This window comes from Lagenorhynchus albirostris, chromosome 5, assembly GCF_949774975.1.
Source record: "Lagenorhynchus albirostris chromosome 5, mLagAlb1.1, whole genome shotgun sequence".
In the NCBI taxonomy this organism is placed as follows: domain Eukaryota; kingdom Metazoa; phylum Chordata; class Mammalia; order Artiodactyla; family Delphinidae; genus Lagenorhynchus; species Lagenorhynchus albirostris.
The window spans coordinates 31511025-31535642 of NC_083099.1; the positions used below are offsets into that span (position 1 = coordinate 31511025).

The following is a 24618-nucleotide window of genomic DNA, read 5'->3' on the forward strand; positions in this document are numbered from 1 at the left end:
AAATCTCTAAAGGATGGAATTATGAGTAATTTTATTTAATTCTCATTTCATCTACATTTTCTCATTTTTCTAAAATGAACATGTATTATGTCATTTTAATAGCTGACTAAAAGAAAAAAATCAAGCAAATATATGACTCAAACAGTGAGAAGTTATTCTGAACTCCACTTTTTTTTTTTTTTTGGTTATGTGGCTTGAGGTATCTTAGTTGCCCAACCAGGGACTGAACCTGGGCCCACAGCAGTGAAATCACTCAGTCCTAAATACTGGACCGCCAGGGAATTCCCTGAACTCCACTTTTAGATGTTAAAAAATACAGAAGAAAAAACTTTACATCAATTTTTTTTTTAAATTGAGGGGAAGTGTGGATGTTGATATCCATTTATCCAATCTGCAAAACTTTCTACCTTTATTGTTCAATGGTGATTCACATATCAACAAAATGCAATGTTTCAACCTTAACTGGAGTCCAAGACATTATTTCACACAACTCAGGAAATTTGAACAGACTAGATATTAAATTATTTAAGAAGTTAGTCTGTTAATGTGACTCTGGTATGTCCATTTTTTTAAAAAAAAAGACAATGTCTGTCTGTGAAATAAGACAATGTCTGTGATTTGCTCTGTAATATTCCAGCCAAAAGTAAAAAGTAGGGAAGGATGAAACAAAATTGGCAAAATGAGTTGTTGCTCAAAGAGTCTTAGTCTTGCAAGATGAAAAAGTTCTAGAGATTTGTTACACAACAAGGGGCATATAGTTAACACTACTGTACTCTTTAAAATGGTTAAGATGGTAAGTTTTAATGCTTTTTACCACAATTTTTTAAAAGATTGGCAAAATGATAACTATTATTGCTGGGTAATGAGTATACAGAAATTCATTTTTTAAAAAAATTTTAAATGAGGACCACAAGGGAGAAAGAAATATAAGTAACACTTTTTACTTAATCAGAGCAGTTTTAGTTTAAAGAAAACTATCAGAAGAATAATTCAAATACCTTTAAGTAGGGAAAACAAACGTTGGCTTTTTATAGGCATCTTACTCTAGCCCCAGCTAAATTATGGTAAATAAAAATCTCATTTTTACTAACAATGAAGCTTTAATTATGCTGAGTAATCACAATAGTAATTTGAAAAAAGGATCTACAATCAACAATAAGCATACTACATAGATGAATAATTGAGAACTTAAAAACCAGGACTCAATTTTCTATTTTGCCAATCTGAGGCCTACAATATCTTACAGCTATTTATGTTTATACAGTGCTTTAGCATTCAGGCCAAAAAACGCTGGTCTAGACATCCAGGATTTTACTGGCCCACTCTGGCTGCATAGCTTGCTGCAGCCTAGTAAATAATTTTGTTCCTTGAGATTGCTGTGGGCCCCTCTTGCCATTCTGAGTAGACTCACTAACAGCAGAGCCATTTGTGGTAGTTTACTAGCCTGCTGATATTTCAGGGGGGATGATTAAAAGCCAATATATTACTGAAACTTAGAGCAGCAAATAATACAGATTGTTTCTTTAAAAAAGTTTTTTAGAGCTTCTCTCTAGCTCTCTTAACTTCTCCAGTAATTCTCTCTTCTATAAAACTGAGATAACTACCAACCTTGACAAATTATCATGGTATTAAACAGATAACATATAACTATATATTCTAGATAACTACATTTAGAAGAAGCACTGAGACAGTGTCTAGCACACAGAAGATGGTCACAAATATTCACTACCCTCTATTTTCATTTCCCTTTTGATCTTGGTTTTTAATTGAAAAAGCAAACAAACTGAATACGTTCTAAGAAGAAAGTTCCTAAATTGGGTAGCTAATTTTTTGTTTTGTTTAAGCCATTACTTTTTCATTAAAAAACAGTTTCTAGTAGTGTTCTAAGAAGTGTTTCTGTTACCACAAAGATACTGCTTTTAGTTAGTGTGAATCTTTCAATATTTGTGTCCAAACAGGTGGACTGGCCGAAGCTCCCTGGCTGAGGGACCTCAGCCAAGACACTCCGAACTATCAGAGATGGAACAAGACACAGACAGAAGTGGAACCAAGGCAAGAGCCAGAAACAGCCAGAATAAGTAAGCCAGAGCCAGAAAGAAATGGAAAAGGAGACAGAGAGAGCAGAGGTAGAAAGAGAAAAGGAGAGAGGGAGAGACCAAGATTAGGAGAGTGTAACAAATGTGAGTGTGGAGTGAGCATGAGAATGCAAGACAGTGACAGAGTGAGAGAGCAAGAAAGAGCAGGAGTGAGGAGTTAGGAACCGCTGAGAAAAGCAGCAAGCAAGGGAGCAAGAGGGCGTGGGGATGTGGGTGGACATGGTGAGCACATGCGCACAGCATTAAGCCTGCTCAAATTTAATCAAAACCTCTCTGCCTCTCATTATCCCAAAATGTCTTAAACTTACCTGAATTATCTCTGATTGTTCAGCCAGAGCCTTCCTTTGAGCCTCCAGAGAAGATACCTGTTGCTGATAAATCAAGCGCTGCTTCTCCCAGTCCAGTGATTTCTGACGAAATTCCTGAAGAAGCAATTAAGGTACTTAACTTCTAAGTGCTTCCCCTTGCTGTCACTACTTTCCAGATTCACTTTTACTTTAATTGTTCCCCAGGTCCCTGGGTACACATGCACCTTTCTCCACAGCAGGAGCCCCATTACTCACTTAGCTGATAGAACTATAGAGTAATACTAAATTCCTTACATACTGTGCCTCTGGAGATCTGTCTTTCTAAATTTAACACCCTAATGGTGAAGAGTATGAAACACAGATGCTAAATACTGGATTCATGATTTTCAAAGATCTGCTGCCACCTAAGGGTTGCTAATAATTTTTTTAGTGATTTTTCAGAAAACTGATGCTAAGATAATGAAAATTTCAAAATATGATTACAGATACCCCTCACTGCCCAAATTCTTGATATCCAAACCCAGGAACTGAACAGATTCAATTAAATTTTCAGATAAATCCCTGGGTAGCCCAATTCTTATCAGTGTCTAAAACTCAGGAACCAAATAGATTCAGTTAACACAGTATCCTTTGATATCCAAATTTTTATTATCTCAACAGAACTGCAAAGACATGAATAACAAGAAATATCTGTATTAAATTTTAACAGCTATCTGTAACCCAAAGCCAAACAGTTCAAAATCAATGATGGATCAATAGTAACTTCAAGTTGCACGATCAAGAAAATGAGCCCAGTATTTATGAAAATGAGGCAAACCAAAGAGAAAGGAAACTCAGTCTTTCCATCACTGTCCTCCAGGAGCCTCAACTCCAGAAGTCTCATGCTAGCTTAGGGTAATTACTGTTCACCAGCTGATACTCACTTATTCATTATTTCTACCATATACATGCCAGGTACTGTTCTAGGTGCTGGGGATACACTATTTAACAAAACAAAAATTCTAGCCCCACTCAATTGGAGGGAGATAGGCAACACATTCATTGTACAGTACCTTAGATAGTAATACAGTCACCCCTCAGTATCTGTGGGGGACTAGTTCCAGGCCTCTGCAGATTCTAAAATCCACAGATGCTCACGTCCCTTATATAAAATGGTGTATTATTTGCATATAACCAATGCACATCCTCCCATATACTTGAAATCATTTCTAGATTACTTATAATACCTAATACAATGTAAATGCTATGTAAATAGTTGTAAATACAATGTAAATGCTGTGAAAATAGTTGCTTGTGCATGACAGATTCAAGGTTTGCTTTCTGGAACTTTCTGGAATTTTTTTTCCCCAGAATATTTTAGATCCATGGTTGGTTGAATCCATGGATGCGGAACCCACAGATACAGAAAGCCAACTATACCTGTTTTGGGGAAAATAGAGCATGAAGTGCTCAGAGTTGGGGGCTGCAATTTTAAAAAGGAGTGGCCACATTGAGTAACATTTAAGTAAACACCAAGGGAGACAGGGATGAAGTTATACTATTCTGGGAAGAGGGAACAGCAAGTACAAGGCCTTGAAGTGGAAGCATCCTGGTATGTTCAAGGATGAGCAAGGAGGTTGGTGTGGCTGGAATGAGTGAGTAAAAGGAAAAAAAGGAAGAGAAAGGTCAGAGTTAACAGGCGGTGAAACTACATAGGTCATTATGATAACTTTGTCTTTTAAGAGAAGCTACTGGAAGGTTTATGTACAGGAGAGGACATGATTTGACTTACATTAAAACAGAATCATTCTGGCTATTGTGCTGGGAAAAGAGAAATCAAGGGTGACTCCAAGGTTTTTAGGCTTGAGCAATCTGAGGAATGGAGTTGCCATTAACTGAAACAGAAATGGTGCTGGAAGATAGGAGAGAAAAAAATCAGGACCTTTATTTTGGACATGTCAAGTTTGAGACAGCTTTAGACATTGGAGATGTGAAACAGGAGGTTGGAAATTATTCTGTAGCAAAAAGGAGAGGTCAGGACTAGATACACAAATGTGGGAATTATCAACATATACACAATGCTTAAAACTATGAGACTGAATGATATCACCAAGGGAGTGGGCCTAGACAGAAAAAAGAAGAGTACAATGACACAACCGTGAGGTGTTCCAATGCTAAAAGGTTGGGGAACAAAAGAGACTGAGAAAGAGTGGCAAACAAGTTAGGAGAAAACCCAGGAAAGTGCAATCGTTCTCCAAGCCAAATCCAGAAAGAGGTGTAAGGAGGACGGAGACCAGCTGGGTCCAGTGCTGCAGACAGGATGGGGAAGATGAGGGCTGGCCACAGGCTTGAGTAATGGGGAAGTCACTGGTGACCTCCATGCAAATAGCTTCTGCAGAGAGAGGGGGCAAAAGCCTTACTGAGTGGGTGTAAGAAAAATGGAAGGAAAGGAACTGGAGACAAGTATAGGTACATAAAGTAGTTTAGTTATAAAATGAAGGAGAAAAATGGGGCAGTATCCAGAGTATGAAGAGAGGTCAAGAAAGGATATTTAAGAGGGGGTAAGTTTGCATGTTGGTGGAAAATATCCAGTAGGGAGGAAAAACCTGATGATGCAGAAGAGAGGAGCATTTCTAGAGTGATGTCATGGGTAGGGAATAGGGAGAGCATGGACAGTCCCTCCAGCAGGAAGGCAGGGTATACGGGTGCAGTTGCAAATAGGCAGATAGACACAAGGCTGGAAGTTTGTGAAAATTATTTTCTATTTTCTCAATGAAATAGAAAGAAAGATCATCATCCAAAAGTGAGGATGTGGGGAAAAGTGTTGAAAATTCAAGAAAAGAGAACGTATGAAACAGTCATTATGGAAAGTAGGAGAGTGAGGGGAAATATAATATGATTCTGGGCAGCATGAGGACCCATTTGCGGTGAGTGACCATGAATTTAAAATGAGGCCAATCAGCACGATTATATTTTTCTCCAGCCATGGTCTGCCACACGACAGGTAGAAAGTGGGGAGAAAGCTGGATTTAATGAGAGTTACAGTTTTGCCAAGCAAAGGCGATGAAGTAAGAGAGAGCACAGAATTGAAGGGGAATATAAGGAGTGTAACCATGGGATGGAAGCTGGGTAAGGACTTGTAACTGAGGACACAAGGTAGAGACAGAGCAGTGACAAGTGGCAGGATCCAAGCACTTTAAGGGATGAGGGGGTCAGGTGAGTATCGAGCATCAGGAGCCAGAGGGAGAGAGCTGAAAAGACAGGGATGGTAGTTGGAGAATGTGATGCTTAAAAATGTGATTCTAGGAGGGTTGCAAGTATTGGTAATGATAACACCTAAGGAAGGACAATGGGAAAAGGGAGAAGAGACAGATAGGAGATCAAAATATCCGTGGAGGAAAGAACACCAAGGAACTCAAAGACCACAGTATTATAAGCATCAACTCTGTGGATACTGAAATCCTCAAGAATTATGATAAGAACAAGGTTGGAGAGAATGACAGTGAACTGGGAGCTGAAGTCTTTGAACAGGGGAGTAACCAGGGATCAGAAGATGACTAACTTTGGCTGTATGTACACTGGTTGGTGGTATATGCTGATGACATGAAAATCAAAGATGGATTTTCTTGTTGGTGGGAATGTAAATTGATACAGCCACTATGGAGAACAGTATGGAGGTTCCTTAAAAAACTAAAAATAGAACTACTATACGACACAGCAATCCCACTACTGGGCACATACCCTGAGAAAACCATAATTCAAAAAGAGTCACGTACAACCATGTTCATTGCAGCTCTATTTACAATAGCCAGGACATGGAAACAACCTAAGTGTGCATCGACAGATGAATGGATAAAGAAGATGTGGCACATATATACAATGGAATATTACTCAGCTATAAAAAGGAATGAAACTGAGTTATTTGTAGTGAGGTGGATGGACCTAGAAACCATCATACAGAGTGAAGTAAGTCAGAAAGGGAAAAACAAATACCGTATGCTAACACATATATATGGAATCTAAAAAAAAAAAAAAATGGTCAGAAGAACCTAGGGGCCAGACAGGAATAAAGGTGCAGACCTACTCGAGAATGAACTTGAGGATACGGGGAGGGGGAGGGTAAGCTGGGACAAAGTGAGAGAGTGGCATGCACATATATACACTAACAAACGTAAAATAGCTAGTGGGAAGCAGCCGCATAGCACAGGGAGATCAGCTTGGTGCTTTGTCACCACCTAGAGGGGTGGGATACGGAGGGTGGGAGGGAGGGAGACGCAAGAGGCAAGAGATATGGGGACATATGTATATGTATAACTGATTCACTTTCTTACAAAGCAGAAACTAACACACCATTGTAAAGCAATTATACTCTAATAAAGATGTTAAAAGATGGAGTTTCTGAGGTACAAAGAAAAGACAATGGTCAGGAAGTGGTAATGGGGAACAAGAACATGAGGGGTTTTTCAAAAAAGACCCAGATTTCACTGAAGAGGGCTGGAGGGAAAGCAGTATCTGATTCTAAGCTCTTCAAATGTATAAAAATATTGAGATATAAAAAAATATTAAATGCAGAAATTAAAATTCTAGGTAGTAATAATATACTGGCATTTGTGGGTGACACGTCACTGAGTAGAAAAATTGTAAGTAATCACACAAAGATGTTGAACAATGTTTCTCAAATTAGCATTGGCTAGGGAAGCTAGATAAAATGCAGAGTCCTAGCTCGCATGCCATACAACTGGATCAAAATCTCTGAGAGCCTAAAGAGGGCCCTGGGTGACTCTTAGGTACCGTTGAGAACCAAGAGCATAGACAGAGGGGATCCAAGGGGAAAAAAGTGACAGCCTCGTGCTGCTCTTTCATCTACTCTTGGTGGTTTTAACCCACCACTCCCTTAACTCCTCTAGGGAATCAATATATACAATAATAATGGAGTTATTCAGTCTTAATAAAAACAAAGTCAGCAAAGGGGGAGGTAAGTGACTTGCCATATCTAAATGGGAACTGACGATAAACAATCTGATATGCAGAGTACTCTGTACAAAAAAGCTTCAACACTTAGTACCTTCAACACTTACTAAGCCCCTACTCTGTTAGGTGATAAATAAGACAAGGACACTGCCCATGGAGGACAGCTAGTAACTGGTAGTCAATGTTCCTCAATATTGGCATTTTGGGTTCAATACTCCTTCAAGTGTGGAAAAGTCCCAGCCATGTTTAGTGTCCCTGGTCCCTGTGCCCTACACACCAGTTTCACTCCCAGCCATTCTGACAACCAAAACAATGTCTCCATACATTTCCAATGCCCTCAAAGGAGGGTATTGCCCTGTTGAGAGTTACTGATAGCTAGTAACCATCCTGGTGACAGGATGCACAGTGGATCACCCTCCCACCTTTGAAACAGCTCAGTAGTAGTCCTGGAGATGAGAGAAAATTGGTTTCAGGAAATAGCACTATTAGAAACAGCATTTTCCTACATGAAGGCTGACAATCACTATGAGCAAATCAGTACTACGAACATACCTCTATTTTTCCAGTTAATCTCTCAATTTCAGACCGATCTTCCCTGTGATTTCTGGCATTTCCTCTGAAGTCTCTTACATGTTTTCTCTGTAGCTTTTCATAGCTTCTCTTCAGTCTGCCTAACTGTAGACACAGTTATTTCTAGACTTAAAATTTAAGAATGTGTAAACAGTGCTGATAAAACAAATTGGCATTATGAAAGCACGCATAGAGCTAACTAGTATCCCTGAAAATAGACAGCATGTCAGATAAAATAACAACTCAAAACTACATATAAAAAATAAACACCAGAAAAGAAATATATTGAGTCAAAGAAAAATAAAAGGAAAATATTTTATAAACAGAAGTTAATTTTTCTTACAATGTACAATCGCCTTGCACTTAGGGGCCCCTAAACCCACCCCCACAATAAAAGCAGCAAATAAAAACCCTGTCTCTCTTCTCTAGGCCTGTGGTTCTTGAACCATTCTCCTGCGGAACACTGAGTAAGTAAGCAAGAGAGGAGTACTGTGGAATTAAATGAAAATAAAAGCAGTTTTTTCCCAATCTGAAGAATAAAATTGAGTTAACTGATAGAATTTTCTTACTTTTCTTATCTATCCCAAAATGCTTCTGAAACCTTTGGATCCTCCATTATTTAAAATCTAGTAACTGATTCAACTTAAAAATTAAAACATTTAATATAACCTTTTGGTATCAGTATTTCATGGTATTATACAAAAATAGCTCTATTTCTTTCAGGTCCTCAACCAACAAACACATTTTAGAATCGCTGTTGTAGGTAGTATCAAACATATAAATAGGCAAGATTCTTTACCTGGGTTTAAGAACAGAGAAATAGATTTCCACCCCTGCACCTCCCTTAGTATATATACATCCACTCTATGAAGTAGAAACTGGCTCGTTAACAAAATTCTCATGGGTTGAAGAGACAGAATTATACAACACATAACAGAATTAAAATCTTACTTCTTCATGTAGGTTCTTTAACTCCAGCTTATACTCTATGGCCATCTCTTGCTTGACTTTTTCATGTTCTTCAACCTGCTGACGCAACATTCCAACCTAAAAGCAGAGAGGTGGTAGCATTTTTCACTATTAGCATTGAAACAATAACCCTGAAACACAAAAATAGGAAATAACCTTTGTACTTATCTGTGAATACACATTCTCAACTGTACAATTTCTCAGGAAGTCAAATATCTAATTATTTAATAATCCATAACAATGCCAAAAAATGGAAAACGAGCAATTGTTCTAGAATTGCTAGGTTTAGAGAGAAACTTCCTCTGTCTCATTTATTCTCCCCAACCCTTTTTATCAAAAAAAACCTCACAAAAAATTAAGAGAGATAAAGTTACAAGAACCTTGGAATCTAAAAATATGGAACAAAAATCTATAAGACTTCAAGAATAAATTCTATAAATCAAAGTACAGAATAGTAACATCAGACAGAAAGATAGCAGGAGACTTGTACCTGCTTTACCATTTACCCCACTTCAAAGAAAACCAGTTTCACCAGCCAGAGTGAGCATGTTATCCTAACCCATTTTTCAGTGGTTTGATGCCAGCCACAGCTAGCTCATGCCCAGCCCTCACTTCCATCAATATGCATCAGCATTTCCCTACATCTCTCAATAACCAGTTAGCATTTCATCTACTAATAGCTAGAAGGGAAAGGAAGAACTGGGAACAGTAAGTAGTAATCTCAATCACAATACAGAATGGTAATTTAAAAATAAAAAAACTGTAGATCTTAAAAGTTCTCATCACAAGAAAAAAAAATTTTGTGACTATGTATGGTGACAGATGTTACTAGACTTACTGTGGTGATCATTTCACAATATATACAAATATCGAATCATTACATTGTATAACTAAACTAATATAATGTTATATCTCAATTATACCTGAATTAAAAAATGCAAAAATAAAATTCTTATAAGAACAAGGAGTTAATGCAATTGCAATTAAAAATTCTAGTAGAATTCTTTTTTGGAACGAAAAAGTGATTCTGAAGTTCAAACCAGAGGAATGATTAAGTATAGCCAATAAAATAGAAAAAACTACTTAATTTTTTTTTTATTTAAATGAGTATTTACTGAATTCCTGGATAGGGAGAAATTCCTGGATAGGGAGAAACTCAAACCAGAGGAATGATTAAGTATAGCCAATAAAATAGAAAAAACTACTTAATTTTTTTTTTATTTAAATGAGTATTTACTGAATTCCTGGATAGGGAGAAACTGAGCTTAAAACTAATGAGTCATTTGAGAATGACAGATTTGACTCTGCAAAATATGGAACTTCTATATTTGAAAAAATTCCATTAAAATTAAAAATCAATAAACTGAGAAAAACATTTACAAAAGTATGTCAAAGGGTTTTTAGTATTTAGGTATCTTTTTGTAACTTGTTTCCACTATGTTCAAAGAACATACTCCATTATTTCAAGACTCTGAGTTGTGTCAAGATTTATCATATGGTCAGTTTTAGAAAGAGTTGCTTGTGCTAGAAAAAACCGTACACCACAGTTCTCTTGTGCAATGTTCTGTATATATAAATTAGGTCAAGTTTGTTGATCATGGTGCTCAAATCTACATCCTTACTGATATCTGTCTCTTGTTCCATCAGTTACTAAGAAAATTGGGTTAAAATCCCCAACTACAATTGTGGCTTCATCTATTCCTCCTTGTAGTTCTGCCACTCTTTGCATACAGATAAGAGAAACAGAGAGAAATTTAAAATTAGAAACTTACAAATTCAGATTTTTTTTGGTCTTAGTTTGAGTTCTCCCAAAAGTGTAGATTTTAGGGCAGTTAGGTAATGGAGGTGATCCCAGGAAACACAGTAAGGAAATGAAGAGAGAGATCCACGAAGGAAGGAAAGCCAATAAAGTGTGTTACTGAGCTGATTTCTGCAGTAAGTGCTGGAACCGCTCCCACAGGGAACTCACCAAGGAAACAAACAGAATATGTTTCAGAATTGTCCCTCTAAGGGATGGGAAGTTGGAGAGTTTATCCACCGATTCCAGTCCCTCCACTGCTTGAGGCTTGCCCCAGGAGTGTTAACTGCCCCCACAATCCCAGGTTTCACCTGAGCAGCTTTTAAGTTTCCAGAAAGAGAAGCACAGTGTAGTGAGATGCTGGCAGTACACAGTGAGCTGTATGTAATATCCAGGTGAAATGAGGGGGCAAGGAGGATGTGATACAGGCCAATAAGAATATCTGCTACAGTTACATATACGGAGGTTTCATATTTTATCATTATGAAGTGTTTCTCTTCACCTTTGGTAACGTTCACTGCTTCTGCTTCAAGTACAGTTTAGCTACACCATCTCTCTATTCAAAGTGTTTGTATGGTATATATTTTTTACATTTTACTTTCAACTTTGCTGTATCTTTATAAACATCAAATAATTGAGTTCAATTATCTTTACCCAGTTGGACAATTTTTATCTTTTAATTAAGCCATTTAGTACATTTACATTTACGGGACCTCTTTCGATTTATATCTATTGTCTTACTAAGTGCTATTTGTACTTAATAAGCTCTACGTTCCTATGTTCCTTTTTCTCTCCTTTCTTGCCTTCTTTGGGGCTGATAACTTCTTACTTCATTTTTCTCCTTCTGTTAGCTTAGAAGACATATACTCTATTAACATATTACTATATACTTTTAATGGTTCTCTCAAGACTAAAACTTAACTAATTAACACTAGATTTAACTAACGTTAATTAGATTAACATTAGCTAACATTAACATTAGTTTTACCAATTCCCAGGCAACCCAAGGACTACAGAAATACTTTAATTCCATTTACCGCCCCCCCAACTTGACTGAAATGCCATCATAATTCCACATATATGTTCAACTGAAGGCTCTTGTTGTTATATACAGTAAATATTTGTTTAGATTTACCCACATATTTACTGTCACCTTTCGTTTCTTCCTTTATCTCTTGAGCTTCCATCTGGGGTCACTTTCCTTCTGCCTGAAGAACATTCTTTTAGTATTTCCTTGGTGCAGGTCTCCTAGTGACAAATTCTCTCAATCTTTGTTGATCTGAAAATGTCTTGACTTCATCTTTATTCTGGGTATAGAATTTATTTCTGGTTTGGCAGGGAAGAAAGTCATTTCTTTGTGGACATGATTCTATTGTCTTCTGCCTTTCACTGTTTTAGCTGACAAGTCAGCTGTTAGAAGCCGTTCGTAGATCACCTTTTTTTCTTGGTAAATATCTGGTTTTGTTTTATTTTGTTTTCTTTGATAACTTTTCAGATGTCCTCTTTGTCTTTAGTTTTCAACCTAGGTATATAATTTTTTCTGTTTATCTTGCTTGAGGTTTTCAGATTTCTTAAGTACACGGCCTTCCTCACTTTTGGCAAAATCTCGGTCAATTTATCTTCAAATATTGCTTTAGCCCATTCTCACTTTGTTTTCTCCTTCAGGGATCCCCAAAACACTCATATTTGACCTTCTCACTGTATCCTCTTTTCTCTTATCCTCTCTTCTATATTTTCTATCATTCTGTCTGTGCTTTATTCCAAACATTTTCTTCTGTCATATCTTCCAGTTCACCAATTATCTCTTAATCTTAAAGGCCTTAATTTCGTTTATTCTATTTTTCAACATTATGATTTCCACTCATCTTTTAATAGTTTCCAATTTTTTCAAAAGATAAGAAATGCTCAATCTTATCTTTTATCTCCTTGAACACAGTAAACATAGCTATTGCAATTTCCTTTCCTTTTCTTTCTTTTACTTTCTTTCTTCCTGTGAAAACATCCTTCCTGGAGCTTGCCATTCTCAAATATTGGTAAGTTACTCTAGGCTACCTGTATAGCTGTCATCTTGGGAACTCCCTTCACCATTATTCTGGAGGCTTTCTGTGCTTTTCTGCTTTTTGCTTTTTTAAAAAATTCTCTGTCATCTTCTTTGTAAGTTTACTTCTCATTTTGGTAGAACATTCTTTTGAGATTTTACATGTCTGAAAATACCTTTATTCTCTTTTCACATCTGGTTGAAAGTTTGATTGGCTGTAGAATTTAGTAGTAAATTTCACTCAGGATGTTTTTAGTTAAATGTGAATCTTTCAGACTTTAACATTTGGTAATGGCAGGCTAGGTATTCTGGGCCAGTCCATACACTGAGGACAACTATATAAGTAAGATTTCTTAAAAACTGTGCCTGAAGTCAAGCGCTAACATGATAGGGAAGAATTACCAGGTCAGCATCTGGGCTAGGCAAGAGGTGGAGGGAGGTGAGCCCAGAGTTTGGGGCAAGTATTAACTGAAACTAGAGAAGGCAGCTGAAAGGATAAGAGGCCGAATGGGAGTTTTGATAACTTCAAGGGGCTAAGAGAATAAAAGATTTTGTGCCCAAGACAGCTCTGAACCCATCCTTGCTTTGAGTTGGGACCCTGAAAGGCTGTACCCTAGGAGTAAGAATGGGCCAGATGTAGAACAGGACTTCTTGAAATTGCCAATCAACTACAGACATCTGAATCTCTGAAATCAGTTTAAGATGATCTTAAGAGAGTGCTAACGTCTGTCCCCAGGCATCTCCAAAGTGGTAGGGATTCCAGGAACTTGGAACAAGTTCTTTCTCCAAAGGAAAAAAAAAAACACTATTCTGTGCCTTAAACTATTTCTTCAAATAATTTTACAAATACAGTGCTTGATAACCCACTCAGAAAGTAACCCTACACATGCAAGGAGATAAGACAACAAAAGTGAAAAAAAGTAGAAGCAATAAAAGAAAGAGATCCATGGCAAATCTAGATACTGGCATTATCAATTCTTCCTATCATTGAGAAGGTACTTTTTAAAAAAGCAAATAAAAATGAGACAGTTACTAATTCCCCAGAAAACAAAAACATTGCACAAGAAATAAGCTTGATTATTATTATGCTATCTGACTCAGTTGTAAATAATAATTACCATCTTAATGATATAAACACTAAACACTGACCTAACGAAAAATTAAGATATACAATTCTGGCAGGATGAGGGGATGGAAATTGTATATGAGAGCAAAGCCCTCAATTTTCATAGCAGCAAGTTATTAGATAAATAGTTAAAACTGAAAATTAAGAAGATTGCCATAAAATGTTATATAGAAATATGAAGAGAATAACAAAAAAAGAGTAAAAGACACTGAAATGACTGCCTCAGAGAAGCAAGAATCCTAGGTTCAGAGGACTAGGGCAGATGATCACTGTTTTTTCTTACGAGCTTTGTAGAACCATTTTTCTTTTCATTTACTATGTAAGGCAAGCATAAATATAAAATGTGAAGAAAAGATTGTTTAATTTCATTTATTTACCAGAGTCTGGTTCTTAGTGGGCACGCAACAATATCTAAATTTCTTAAAGAAAAAGAGGAGGAAGAAAGAGCTTAATTGCTGAGAGCAAGAGATGGCATTAGAGAAATGGAAGAGAGGTTTGAAAACTGTCAGTATGGATGATATCGTTTTAACTACAATTTAGAGTTTTCAAAGTGGTTTCTTAAAACAGTAACTCAATCTTCACAACAACATGGGAACACAGGGATTATATCCTAATTTTACACATGATGAAATGGGCTCAGAGAGGTTAAATTATTTGTCCAAGGCCATTCAGCTGAGAAAAGGCACAGCCAGGACTCCAAATTCCTTACTTGTTTCATTAGCTCTACCTGCTCTATAGGGCATTAGAAGGTAACAGCAGCAGAAACGTCCATTAAAACCAATCCAATCCCAACAATGTAATCAGAAAACAGATCATTCACTTATGAAACAAGTTGTTTATACTAGTACTCCTCCAAGTATGATCTGCAGATGGGCTGGAGCTGGTCACAACAGCAATCCAGTGTGAGATAAGAACCTTGAAGCAGAATGTAATCAACTATGTTACAAAACACAGTTTAGTGCAACTGACATTTTTATACAGCAAAACTTTCCGTGAAGTGAAGGATGCAATGTACTACTTTACATTCTGGTGCAATCCTTTCATCTCACCATGGACCTGTCATTTCAGTAGCACTGGTTTATACCATAGGATTAACTGCTTCTAGGACTGAAACTTTCAAACAAATAAAACTGACAAAAACTTAAAGCTCTATATTCTAGTTCTTCTATCATGTACTTTTCAAAGTAGATTATAAACATATTATTACCAATAACAGTGAAATTACAATTTCACAGACAAACTCTATGGAACAGATTCCTATAATTAGTATTTACCTCTAGAAATTTAATCAACTTCCAGCAACCCAATCAATGAAGCAGCAAATCATTGACAGCTACATTTCTAAACATCTTTTATGTCCCCAGGCCAAACCTGTAATCTTCAAATCTTTACCAAGGAACCTATCTACTCAATCTCTTTAATTCCTCTTTAAGGTATTAAGTACAGGCATACTTCAGAGATACTGCAGGTTCCTTCCAGATCACAATAAAGCAAATACTGTGATAAAATGAGTCACATGAATTTTTTTGGTTTCGCAGTGCATATAAATGTTATGTTTACACTGTACTGTAGTCAACTAAGTGTGCGAGAGTATTATGTCTAAAAAACAATGTATATATCTTAATTTAAAAACACTTTATTGCTAAAGAAAAAAATGCTAACCATCATCAGAGCCTTCAGTGGGTCATAATCTATATGTTGGTAGAGGATTTGAAATATTGCAAGAATCACCAAAATGTGACTCAGAGACATGAAGTGAGCAAATGCTATTAGAAAAAAGGTGCCAACAGACTTGTTCAACACAAGGTTGCCACAAAACTTCAATTTGTAAAAAAATACAATATCGGCAAAGCATTATAGAGTGAAGTGCAATAAAATGAGTAGTTTTATTGCTGCATGTAGTGCAGTAATGCCCTTGACATCAAAACTAAGCTGCAGGAATAAGTTTCAACGGCCTCGGCATGAATATTCTCATGATCACACACACAGGAATTTCTTTAATGGGTTTCTAACAAAGTAAACAACTTAGATATCCACATACACAGTTGACGGTTTGAACTGTGCAGGTCCACTTATACATGGATTTTTTCGATAAATATGTACTACTGTACTACACCACCCAAAGTTGGTTGAATCTGCAGATTCAGAACAGATACAGATACAAGGGCCAACTGTAAAGTTATATGTAGATTTTCAACTGCATCGGGGATCAGTGCCCCTAATTCACAGGTTGTTCAAGGGTCAACTGTACAGTGTTTTTTAACTAGGAAAGCACTACCACCTTAACTTTCTAAACAGAACTACTTTTGTTTTGCCCCAGGAGAAATAAAGAAGTAGTAACTAAAGTAACTTACCAAGGAGCACTGACCCTACCTAAATTACGATTTTTAAAAAATCAAATATGATTATCATTCCATGCACTTTTTTACCCACCTTCTATATCTTTTCATGAGGTCTAATTTTACTTTTTTTAATTTTTAAAAATTTATTTATTTATTTTTGGCTGCATTGGGTCTTCACTGCTGCACGTGGGCTTTCTCTAGTTGCAGTGAGCGGGGGCTAACCTTCTTGTGGTGTGTAGGCTTCTCATTGTGGTGGCTTCTCTCGTTGCGGAGAACGGGCTCTAGGCACGCGGGCTACAGCAGTTGTGGCGCACGGGCTTAGTTGCTCCGCGGCATGTGGGATCTTCCCGGACCAGGGCTCAAATCCATGTCCCCTGCATTGGCAGGCATATTCTTAACCACTGAGCCACCAGGGAAGTCCCATGAGGTGTAATTTTAAAATACATTCTCAAAAGTCTACCCAAATTTTAAAATAAATTCCAGTTTAGCAAGTGGCATTCTCAGAACACTGAATCTAAATCTAACACGGCCAATGTTACTATGTATGGTTGACCCTTGAACAACATGGTTGAACTACATGAGTCCACTTATATATGGATTTTTTTTTCAATAAATACTACAGTACTACATGAATTCATGGATGTGGAATCTCAGATAAGGAAGATTGACTGTAAAGTTATATGTGGATTTTCGAGTGCATTAGGGGTTGATGCCCCCAACCCCCACGTTGTTCAAGAGTCAACTGTACTGCTTTGACCCAATGTGCACATGGCCAATTGAGAGATTCTCTTGACAAGGAAAAAAACACTTTATGAAGCCTAACTCTTTCCTTGTGACATGAAACATTTCTAAAATATTCTTGATAAGTAAGTATCATCAACAGAATCTACCACTCACAGAAGCACCCCTGAAGAAGCTGAATGACAGCACTGGTGATCCTACTGGTAGGAAAGCCCATCCAAGTGGGGCTTGGGACCAGTGTTTCCCTACAACTCTTCCAATCCTTCTGAGATCAACATTGATGCCAGAAATTTAGGGGCAATTCTTGCACTTATATATGCTTTCTGCTTCCCTTCCAATATTCAATGTTCTTTTCACTGTACCAGCTAAATTAAGAGAAATCATCAGGGCTTCCCTGGTGGCGCAGTGGTTGAGAGCCACCTGCCGATGCAGGGGACGCGGGTTCGTGCCCCGGTCCGGGAAGATCCCACATCTCGCAGAGCGGCTGGGCCCATGAGCCATGGCCGCTGAGCCCACGCATCCGGAGCCTGTGCTCCGCAACGGGAGAGGCCACAACAGTGAGAGGCCCGCATACCACAAAAAAAAAAAGAGAAATCAATTAGCAAATGTTATTAAACTTTTCCCCCAAATCACCAATAACATTGGGTGATGAGATCGCAAATAATATTTATTTTCCTCTTTTCTTTCTTTTTCCCTAATTGTTAACAAGTGCAAATATAAATTTTTTTTTTTTGCGGTATGCGGGCCTCTCACCTCTCCCGTTGCGGAGCACAGGCTCCGGACGCGCAGGTCCAGCGGCCACGGCCCACGGGCCCAGCCGCTCTGCGGCATGTGGAATCCTCCCGGACCAGGGCACAAACCCGTGTCCCCTGCATCAGCAGGCGGACTCTCAACCACTGTGCCACCAGGGAAGCCCACAAATATAAATTTTTTAAGAAGAGTTTTCTGAATTTTGTTTTAAACCTAACCAAAAGAAGCCAATTATTGAATTTGGGGCTTAACTTTTTACACTAGTCATACAATGAGGCCAAAAACAATGTTTGCTAAACTCGGTGATTATTAACATAGGCATGTAATAGAATGAAGGTTTTTACAAAGATCATGTGACACCCTTCACATTTTCTTAAAGAAGTTATTGTATGTATTACATGTGACCAAGGTAACATGATCCTTGAAATAAATATTAATACTCTTATGCATTTTCACCAATGAATTCTTCTTCTGAAAGAAACCATCAGAATTTGACACACAAATGCTTTCTGACACACAAATTTGACACACAAATGCTTTCTTTGCATTATGAAAAAGACAGTATCACCAGTTCAAGACGGCAGTGTAGGAAGATACTGAACTCACCTCCTCCGACAGACTCACTGGATCTACAGCTAAATATGGAACAATTTCTTCTCGAAAAAAGAACCTAAAGGCTGGCTGCGTGACGACTACACATTGGGTAAAAGAGAAGAAAACCATACAAAAGCCTGTAGGGGAGATGGGGACACAATCTCACCATAAACCTCACCCCTGATTTAGCAACCAACAACCAGAAGGGAACTCAAAACTCCCTGAGGAGCAAAGGATTCAGACCCCACATTGGGCACCCCAGCTTTTAAGACATGCACTTGACAGATAAGCCCCCAAAACATCTAATTTTTGAAAACCAATGGGTCTTGTGTCCCAAGACCCACAAAATGATAGTGATGAGAAATACCTCTTAGAGGGCTCATGTGCTTGGACTCACCCACCCCAGAGTCCAGCTCAGAGGCAGCCAATCATGCCTAGACTTAAAGTGAATAAGGCTCACCTGCTTATATTAAAACCTCCATCAGAGGGGCAGGAATCTAGTTCAACACACATATCTAGAAGCCTGCTGGAGCGCTCTGGGAACAAAGACTGGCAGGCACTACCTTTGCTGTGCTCCAGAGCACCAGTATCTCTCAGCAGGGAGCTTTTACACACATCAGGTGTCCTGACTTTTACAGCTGCTACCCAGGATATGATTCTTGGTTACCTGGCTCTGGAGGCCAGGGGAGCTTGTGTTCTGGGTCCCAAGGAACTGTAATAATTGGTGTCACCCAGAAAGGAGCTCATGCCCCCGTCTGGTGCCTGGATTTTTGTGACTGATGCTAGGGAACACCTCTACATCAACTGGCTCTGGTGGTCAGTGGGGCTTATACTCATAGGTCCTACAGGGCTGTAGCCCAAGGAGAACGAGTTCTTAAACAGTTACAACCCCAAGGGCACAGCAAAGGCAACAGACCCAGGAGCTCAATCTTTCTGCGAAGGGAGACTATTAACTGATCATCCTGACTGCTAACTGAGGGGCAAGCTTCTGATTAGGCATGCATCTTGGGGTTGACTGTAATCCTTTCCAGAGACCTTGGAGGGCAGGTGCTACCTTTGCTCTCACACTCTGCTGCCTCTAGTGCACCAGTGTCTCCTGGAGGGTAGCTACACACGTGGCTGGTGCCCAGGGGACTCCCCTCAATTACCTAGCTCTAGGTGACTGGAGGGATTTGCATTCCTGGATCCCACAAGACTATGGCAATCAGAGGGATAGTTCTTGGCAGGCTACCAACCCCAAGGCACTGCACAGAAAGCAGAATGAGGCACACTCCCTAGGGTTTCTGTGAAAGAGTCCTCTTTATCTTTACTTGTCTTGGACCTTCGGCCTGAGGAGCAGGCTTCAGGTTTGGCTCACATTCAGTGGCCTACGGAGTTGCTATCAAGAAACACAGGCTGTGGACGCCATCTAGGCACTCTCCCTCTGCCTTGCTCCAACCCATCAGTATCACCCAGAAAATAGTTCATCTGGACCCCACATAGTGGACACCTCCAGATCACCTGGCTCTGAGGACCAATGTGGCCTACCCTCACAGCCCCTCAGAACTGTATATATTTGCATACTTTAAAAGCTGCTGCCTGAGGGTCCAGATTCCAGTCAACCTGAATCTAGGTGCTGAGATCCTCCACTCTGGGACAGTGACAGGTTTTGGCACATCCTCAACTACTGGGAGCTACTAAAAATACAATAGGCTACCTGGACAAGCATAGAGGTTTGAGAGACAACCAGGAGCTGAGGCAGGGTTGAATAACAAGGTTCATCTCCTACACAAGGCCACTCAATCAAGACCGGAAGAAGTGGTTGTTTAATCTACTGTACAGAAACCAACAGAGAGTCGAGCACACTGAAGAAACAGAGGAATATGTTCCAAATGAAAGAACAAGATAAACCTCAGAAAAAATCTTAATGAAATGGAGATCAGTAATTTACCTGATAAAGAGTTCAAAGTAATGGTCATAAAGATGGGGAGAAGAATGGATGAACACAGTGAGAACTTCAACAAAGAGATGAAAACATATAAGAAAGTACCAAATAGAAGTCACAGAGCCAAAGAATGTATTAACTGAACTGAAAAAAATACACTAGAGGGGTTCAACAGCAGACTAGATGAAGCAGAAGAAAATATCAGTCAACTCAAGGACAAGGCAGTGGAACTTACCCAACCAGAGCAGCAGAAAGAAAAAAGAATGAAAAAAGGAATTTATGGAACAACATCAAACAGACTAACATTTACTTCATAAGGCTCCCAGAAGAAGAGAGAAAGGGGCAGAAAACTTATTTGAAAATATAATGGCTGAAAACTTCCCTAACTTGGGGAAGGAAACAGACGTCCAGATCCAGGAAGCCCTGAGAGTCCCAAAAAAGATGCTACCAAAGAGACCCACACCAAGACACATTATAATTAAAATGTCAAAAGTTAAAGACAAGGAGAGAATCTTAAAAGAAGCAGAAGAAAAACAACTAGTTCTATACAAGGGAACCCTCATAAAACTATCAGCAGATTTTTCAGCACAAACTTTGCAGGCCAGAAAGCACGATACATTCAAAGTGCTGAAAGAAGAAAACTTCCAACCAAGAATACTCTACCGAGCAAAGTTTTCATTCAGAATTGAAGAAGAGATAACAAGTTTTCCAGAGAAGCAAAAGTTAAAGGAGTTCACCACCACTAAACTAAACTGGCCTGACAACAAACTTTAAAGGAACTTCTTTAAGCTGAAAGAAAGGATGCTAATTAGTAACAAGAACACATATGAAAGGATAAATCTCACCGGAAAAATAAATATATAGTGAAGGTAGTGGATTAATCACTAATAAAGCTAGTATAAAGGTTAAAAGACAGAACTATGATTACAATAATTAGCTAAAAGATACACAAGGTAAAAATACATAAAATGTGACATCAAAAACATAAAACATGAGAGTAAGTGTTGAGCTTTAGAATGGGATCAAACTTAAGATGCTATCAACTTAAAACAGACTGTTATAGATATAAGTTGTTAAGTGTAAGACTCACGTCAACCACAAAGCAAAAACCTAGAATAAATACACAAAAGAGAAAAAGAAAGGAACATAAGCATACCACTAAAGAAAGTCATCAAACCACAAAGGAAGAGAGCAAGAGAAGAAAAAAGGAACAGAGAGAAACTGCAAAAACTGCTAGAAAACAATTAACAAAATGGCAATAAGCACATACCCATCAATAATAACTTTAAATGTAAATGGACTAAATTCTCCAACAAAAAGACACAGAGTGGCTGAAGGAATAAAAAGCAAGACACACCTATATATGCTGCCTGTAATAGATACAATTTCGATATAGACACAGACTGAAAGTGAAGGGATGGTAAAAGAAATTCCACGCAAATGGAAACGGAAAAGAAAGATGGAGTAGCTATACTTATATCACACACACAAAAAAAAGACTTTAATACAAATGCTTTAATAAGAGACAAAGAAGACATTACATAATGATAAAGGGATTAATCCAATGAGAGGATATAACATTTGTAAATCTTTATGCAGCCAACATAGGAGCACCTAAACATGTAGCACAATTATTAACAGACCTAAAGGGAGACATAGACAGCAATACAGTAACAGTAGGGAACTTTAATATCCCACTTACATCAATGATCATCCAGACAGAAAATCAATAAGGAGACATCAGCCTTAAACAACATGTTAAACCAGATGGACTTAACACATATTTATAGACTATTCTATCCAAAAGCAACAGAATACATATTCTTCTCAAGTGTATATGGAACATCTTCCAAGATAGATCATGTTAGGCCACAGATCAAGTCTTAATAAATTTAAGAAGACTGCAATCATATCAAGCATCTTTTCCAACCACAATGGCATGAAATGAGAAATTACACGAAGAAAAATGGGAAATACACAAATATGTGGAGATTAAACAACATGCTACTGAATAACCAATGGGCAAAGAAGAAATCAAGAGAAATAAAAAAATACCTTGAGAAAAACAAAATGGAAAGGTAACACGCCAAAATTTACAGAATGCAGCAAAAACAGTTCTATGAGGGAAGTGCATAGTGATAAACACCTATCTCTAGAAACAAGAAAAGCCTCAGACAAACAACCTAACTACACCTTAAGGAACTAGAAAAAGAACAAAAAAAGCCCAAAGTTAGTAAATTAGGGCAGAAATAAATGAAATAGAGACTAAAAAGACAACAGAAAAGATCAATGAAACTAAGAGTTAGTTCTGTGAAAAGAGAAATAAAATTGACAAAACCTCAGCTAGACTCACCAAGAAAATAAAGAGAAAAGACTCAAGTAAGTCAGAAATGAAAGAGGAGATATTACAAGCGACACTACAGAAATACAAAGGATCATACAGACTACTATGAAAAATTACATGCCAACAAATTGGACAAACTAGAAGAAGTGGATAAACTCTGACAAACATATAAGCTACTAAGACTGAATCATGACGAAATAGAAAATCTGAACAGACCACTTACCAGCAAGCAGATCAATTCATTAAACAAAAACTCTCAACAAACAAAAGTCCAGGACCAAATGGCTTCACTGGTGAATTCCACCAAACATTCAAAAAAGAATTAATATCAACCTTTTTCAAATTCTTCCAAAAAATATAAGAGGGGGAATCTTTTCAAAACACATTTTATGAGGCCAGTATTAGCCTGATACCAAAACCAGACAAGAGTGCCACCAAACAAAAAAAATTTCTTTTTACAGGCTAATATCCCCGATGAACATAGATGCAAAAATTCTCAACAAAATATTATCAAACTGAATTCAGCAACACATTGAAAGGATCATATACAATCATGAAGTGAAATTTATTCTAAGGATACAGGGATGGTCCAATATCTGTAAATCAGTCAGTGTGATACACCTCATTAACAAAATGAAGACAAAAATCATATGATCATCTCAACAGATGCATAAAAAGCATATGACAAAATTTAAATCCATTTATAATAAAATCTCAAATCTCTCAAAAAAGCAGGTATAGAGGAAACATACCTCAACATAGTTAAGGTCATATATGACAAGCCTACAGCTAAATCATACTCAATGTTGAAAAGCTCAAAGCTTTTCCTCTAAGGTCAGGAACAGGACAAGGATGTCCACTCTTACCACTTTTATTCAACATAGTATTGGAAATACCAGCCAGAATAGTTAGGCAAGAAAAAGAAATAAAAGGCACCCAAATTGAAAAGGCAGAAGTAAAACTCACTGTTTGCAGATCACATGAAAATAGCTAGGAAACCCTAAAGACTCTATCACAAACTAACAGAATTAATAAATGAATTCAATAAAGTTACTGGATACGATATGAATACACAAAAATCTATTTTTTAAAAATAATAACTAACTATCAAAAAGAGAAATTAAGAAAACAATCCCATATACAACTGCATCAAAAAGAATAAAATACCTAGGAATAAATTTAACCAAGGAGGTAAAAGATCTGTAAACTGAAAACTACGAGACATTAATGAAAGAAACTGAAAAAGACACAAATAAGTGGAAAGATATTCTATGCTCATGGATTGAGAGAATCAATATTGTTAAAACTGCCATACTATCCAAAGCAATCTACAGATTCAGTGCAATCCCTATCAAAATTCCAATGGCATTTCTCATACAAATAAAACAAAAAATCCTAAAACTTGCATGGAACTGAATAGCCAAAGCAATCTTGAGAAAGAACAAAGCTGGAGGCACCACACTCCCTAACTTCAAAGTATATTATAAGGCTATTATTACATACAAATAGTACTGTATTGGCATAAAAACAGAGACTTAGATCGATAGAACAGAACAGAGAATAGAGATCACAGAAATAAACCCACACATATATGGTCAATTAATTTAAGAATATACGATGGGGAAAGGACAGTTTCTTCAATAAATGATGTTGGGAAAACTGGACAGCCACATGCAAGTGAATGAAGCTCGACCACTATCTTACACCATTCACAAAAATTAACTCAAAATGGATTAAAGACTTGAACATAAGACCTGAAACCATAAAACTCCTAGAAGAAAACATAGGCAGTAAGCTCCTTGATATAGGTCTTAGGGATGATGTTTTGAATCTGCACCAAAAGCAAAAGCAAAAAAAGTAAAAGCAGCAAAAGCAAAACTACATAAGTGGGACTACATCAAGCTAAAAAGCTTCTACACAGCAAAGTAAATCATCAACAACATGAAAAGGCAACTTACTGAATGGGAGAAAATAACTGCACATCATGTATCTGACAAGGGGCTGATATCCAAAATATACAAAGAACTTTTACAATTCAATAGCAAAAAAAAAAACTATCCACTGAAAA

At 37.6% G+C, this 24618-nt stretch overlaps 1 protein-coding gene across 6 annotated transcripts in view; it reads right to left on the bottom strand.

Moving 5' to 3' along the window:
• Window positions 1-24618, bottom strand: part of CEP63 (centrosomal protein 63) — a 74344-nt gene that overhangs the window by 41470 nt on the left and 8256 nt on the right. For all 6 annotated transcript variants that reach the window (XM_060149806.1, XM_060149804.1, XM_060149803.1 and 3 more), the window contains 3 exons: window positions 8876-8971; window positions 7907-8029; window positions 2405-2518 (listed from right to left, as the gene is read on the bottom strand). In XM_060149806.1, coding sequence (XP_060005789.1) covers window positions 2405-2518; window positions 7907-8029; window positions 8876-8971 — 333 coding nt within the window. The remainder of the gene's footprint in view (window positions 1-2404; window positions 2519-7906; window positions 8030-8875; window positions 8972-24618) is intronic.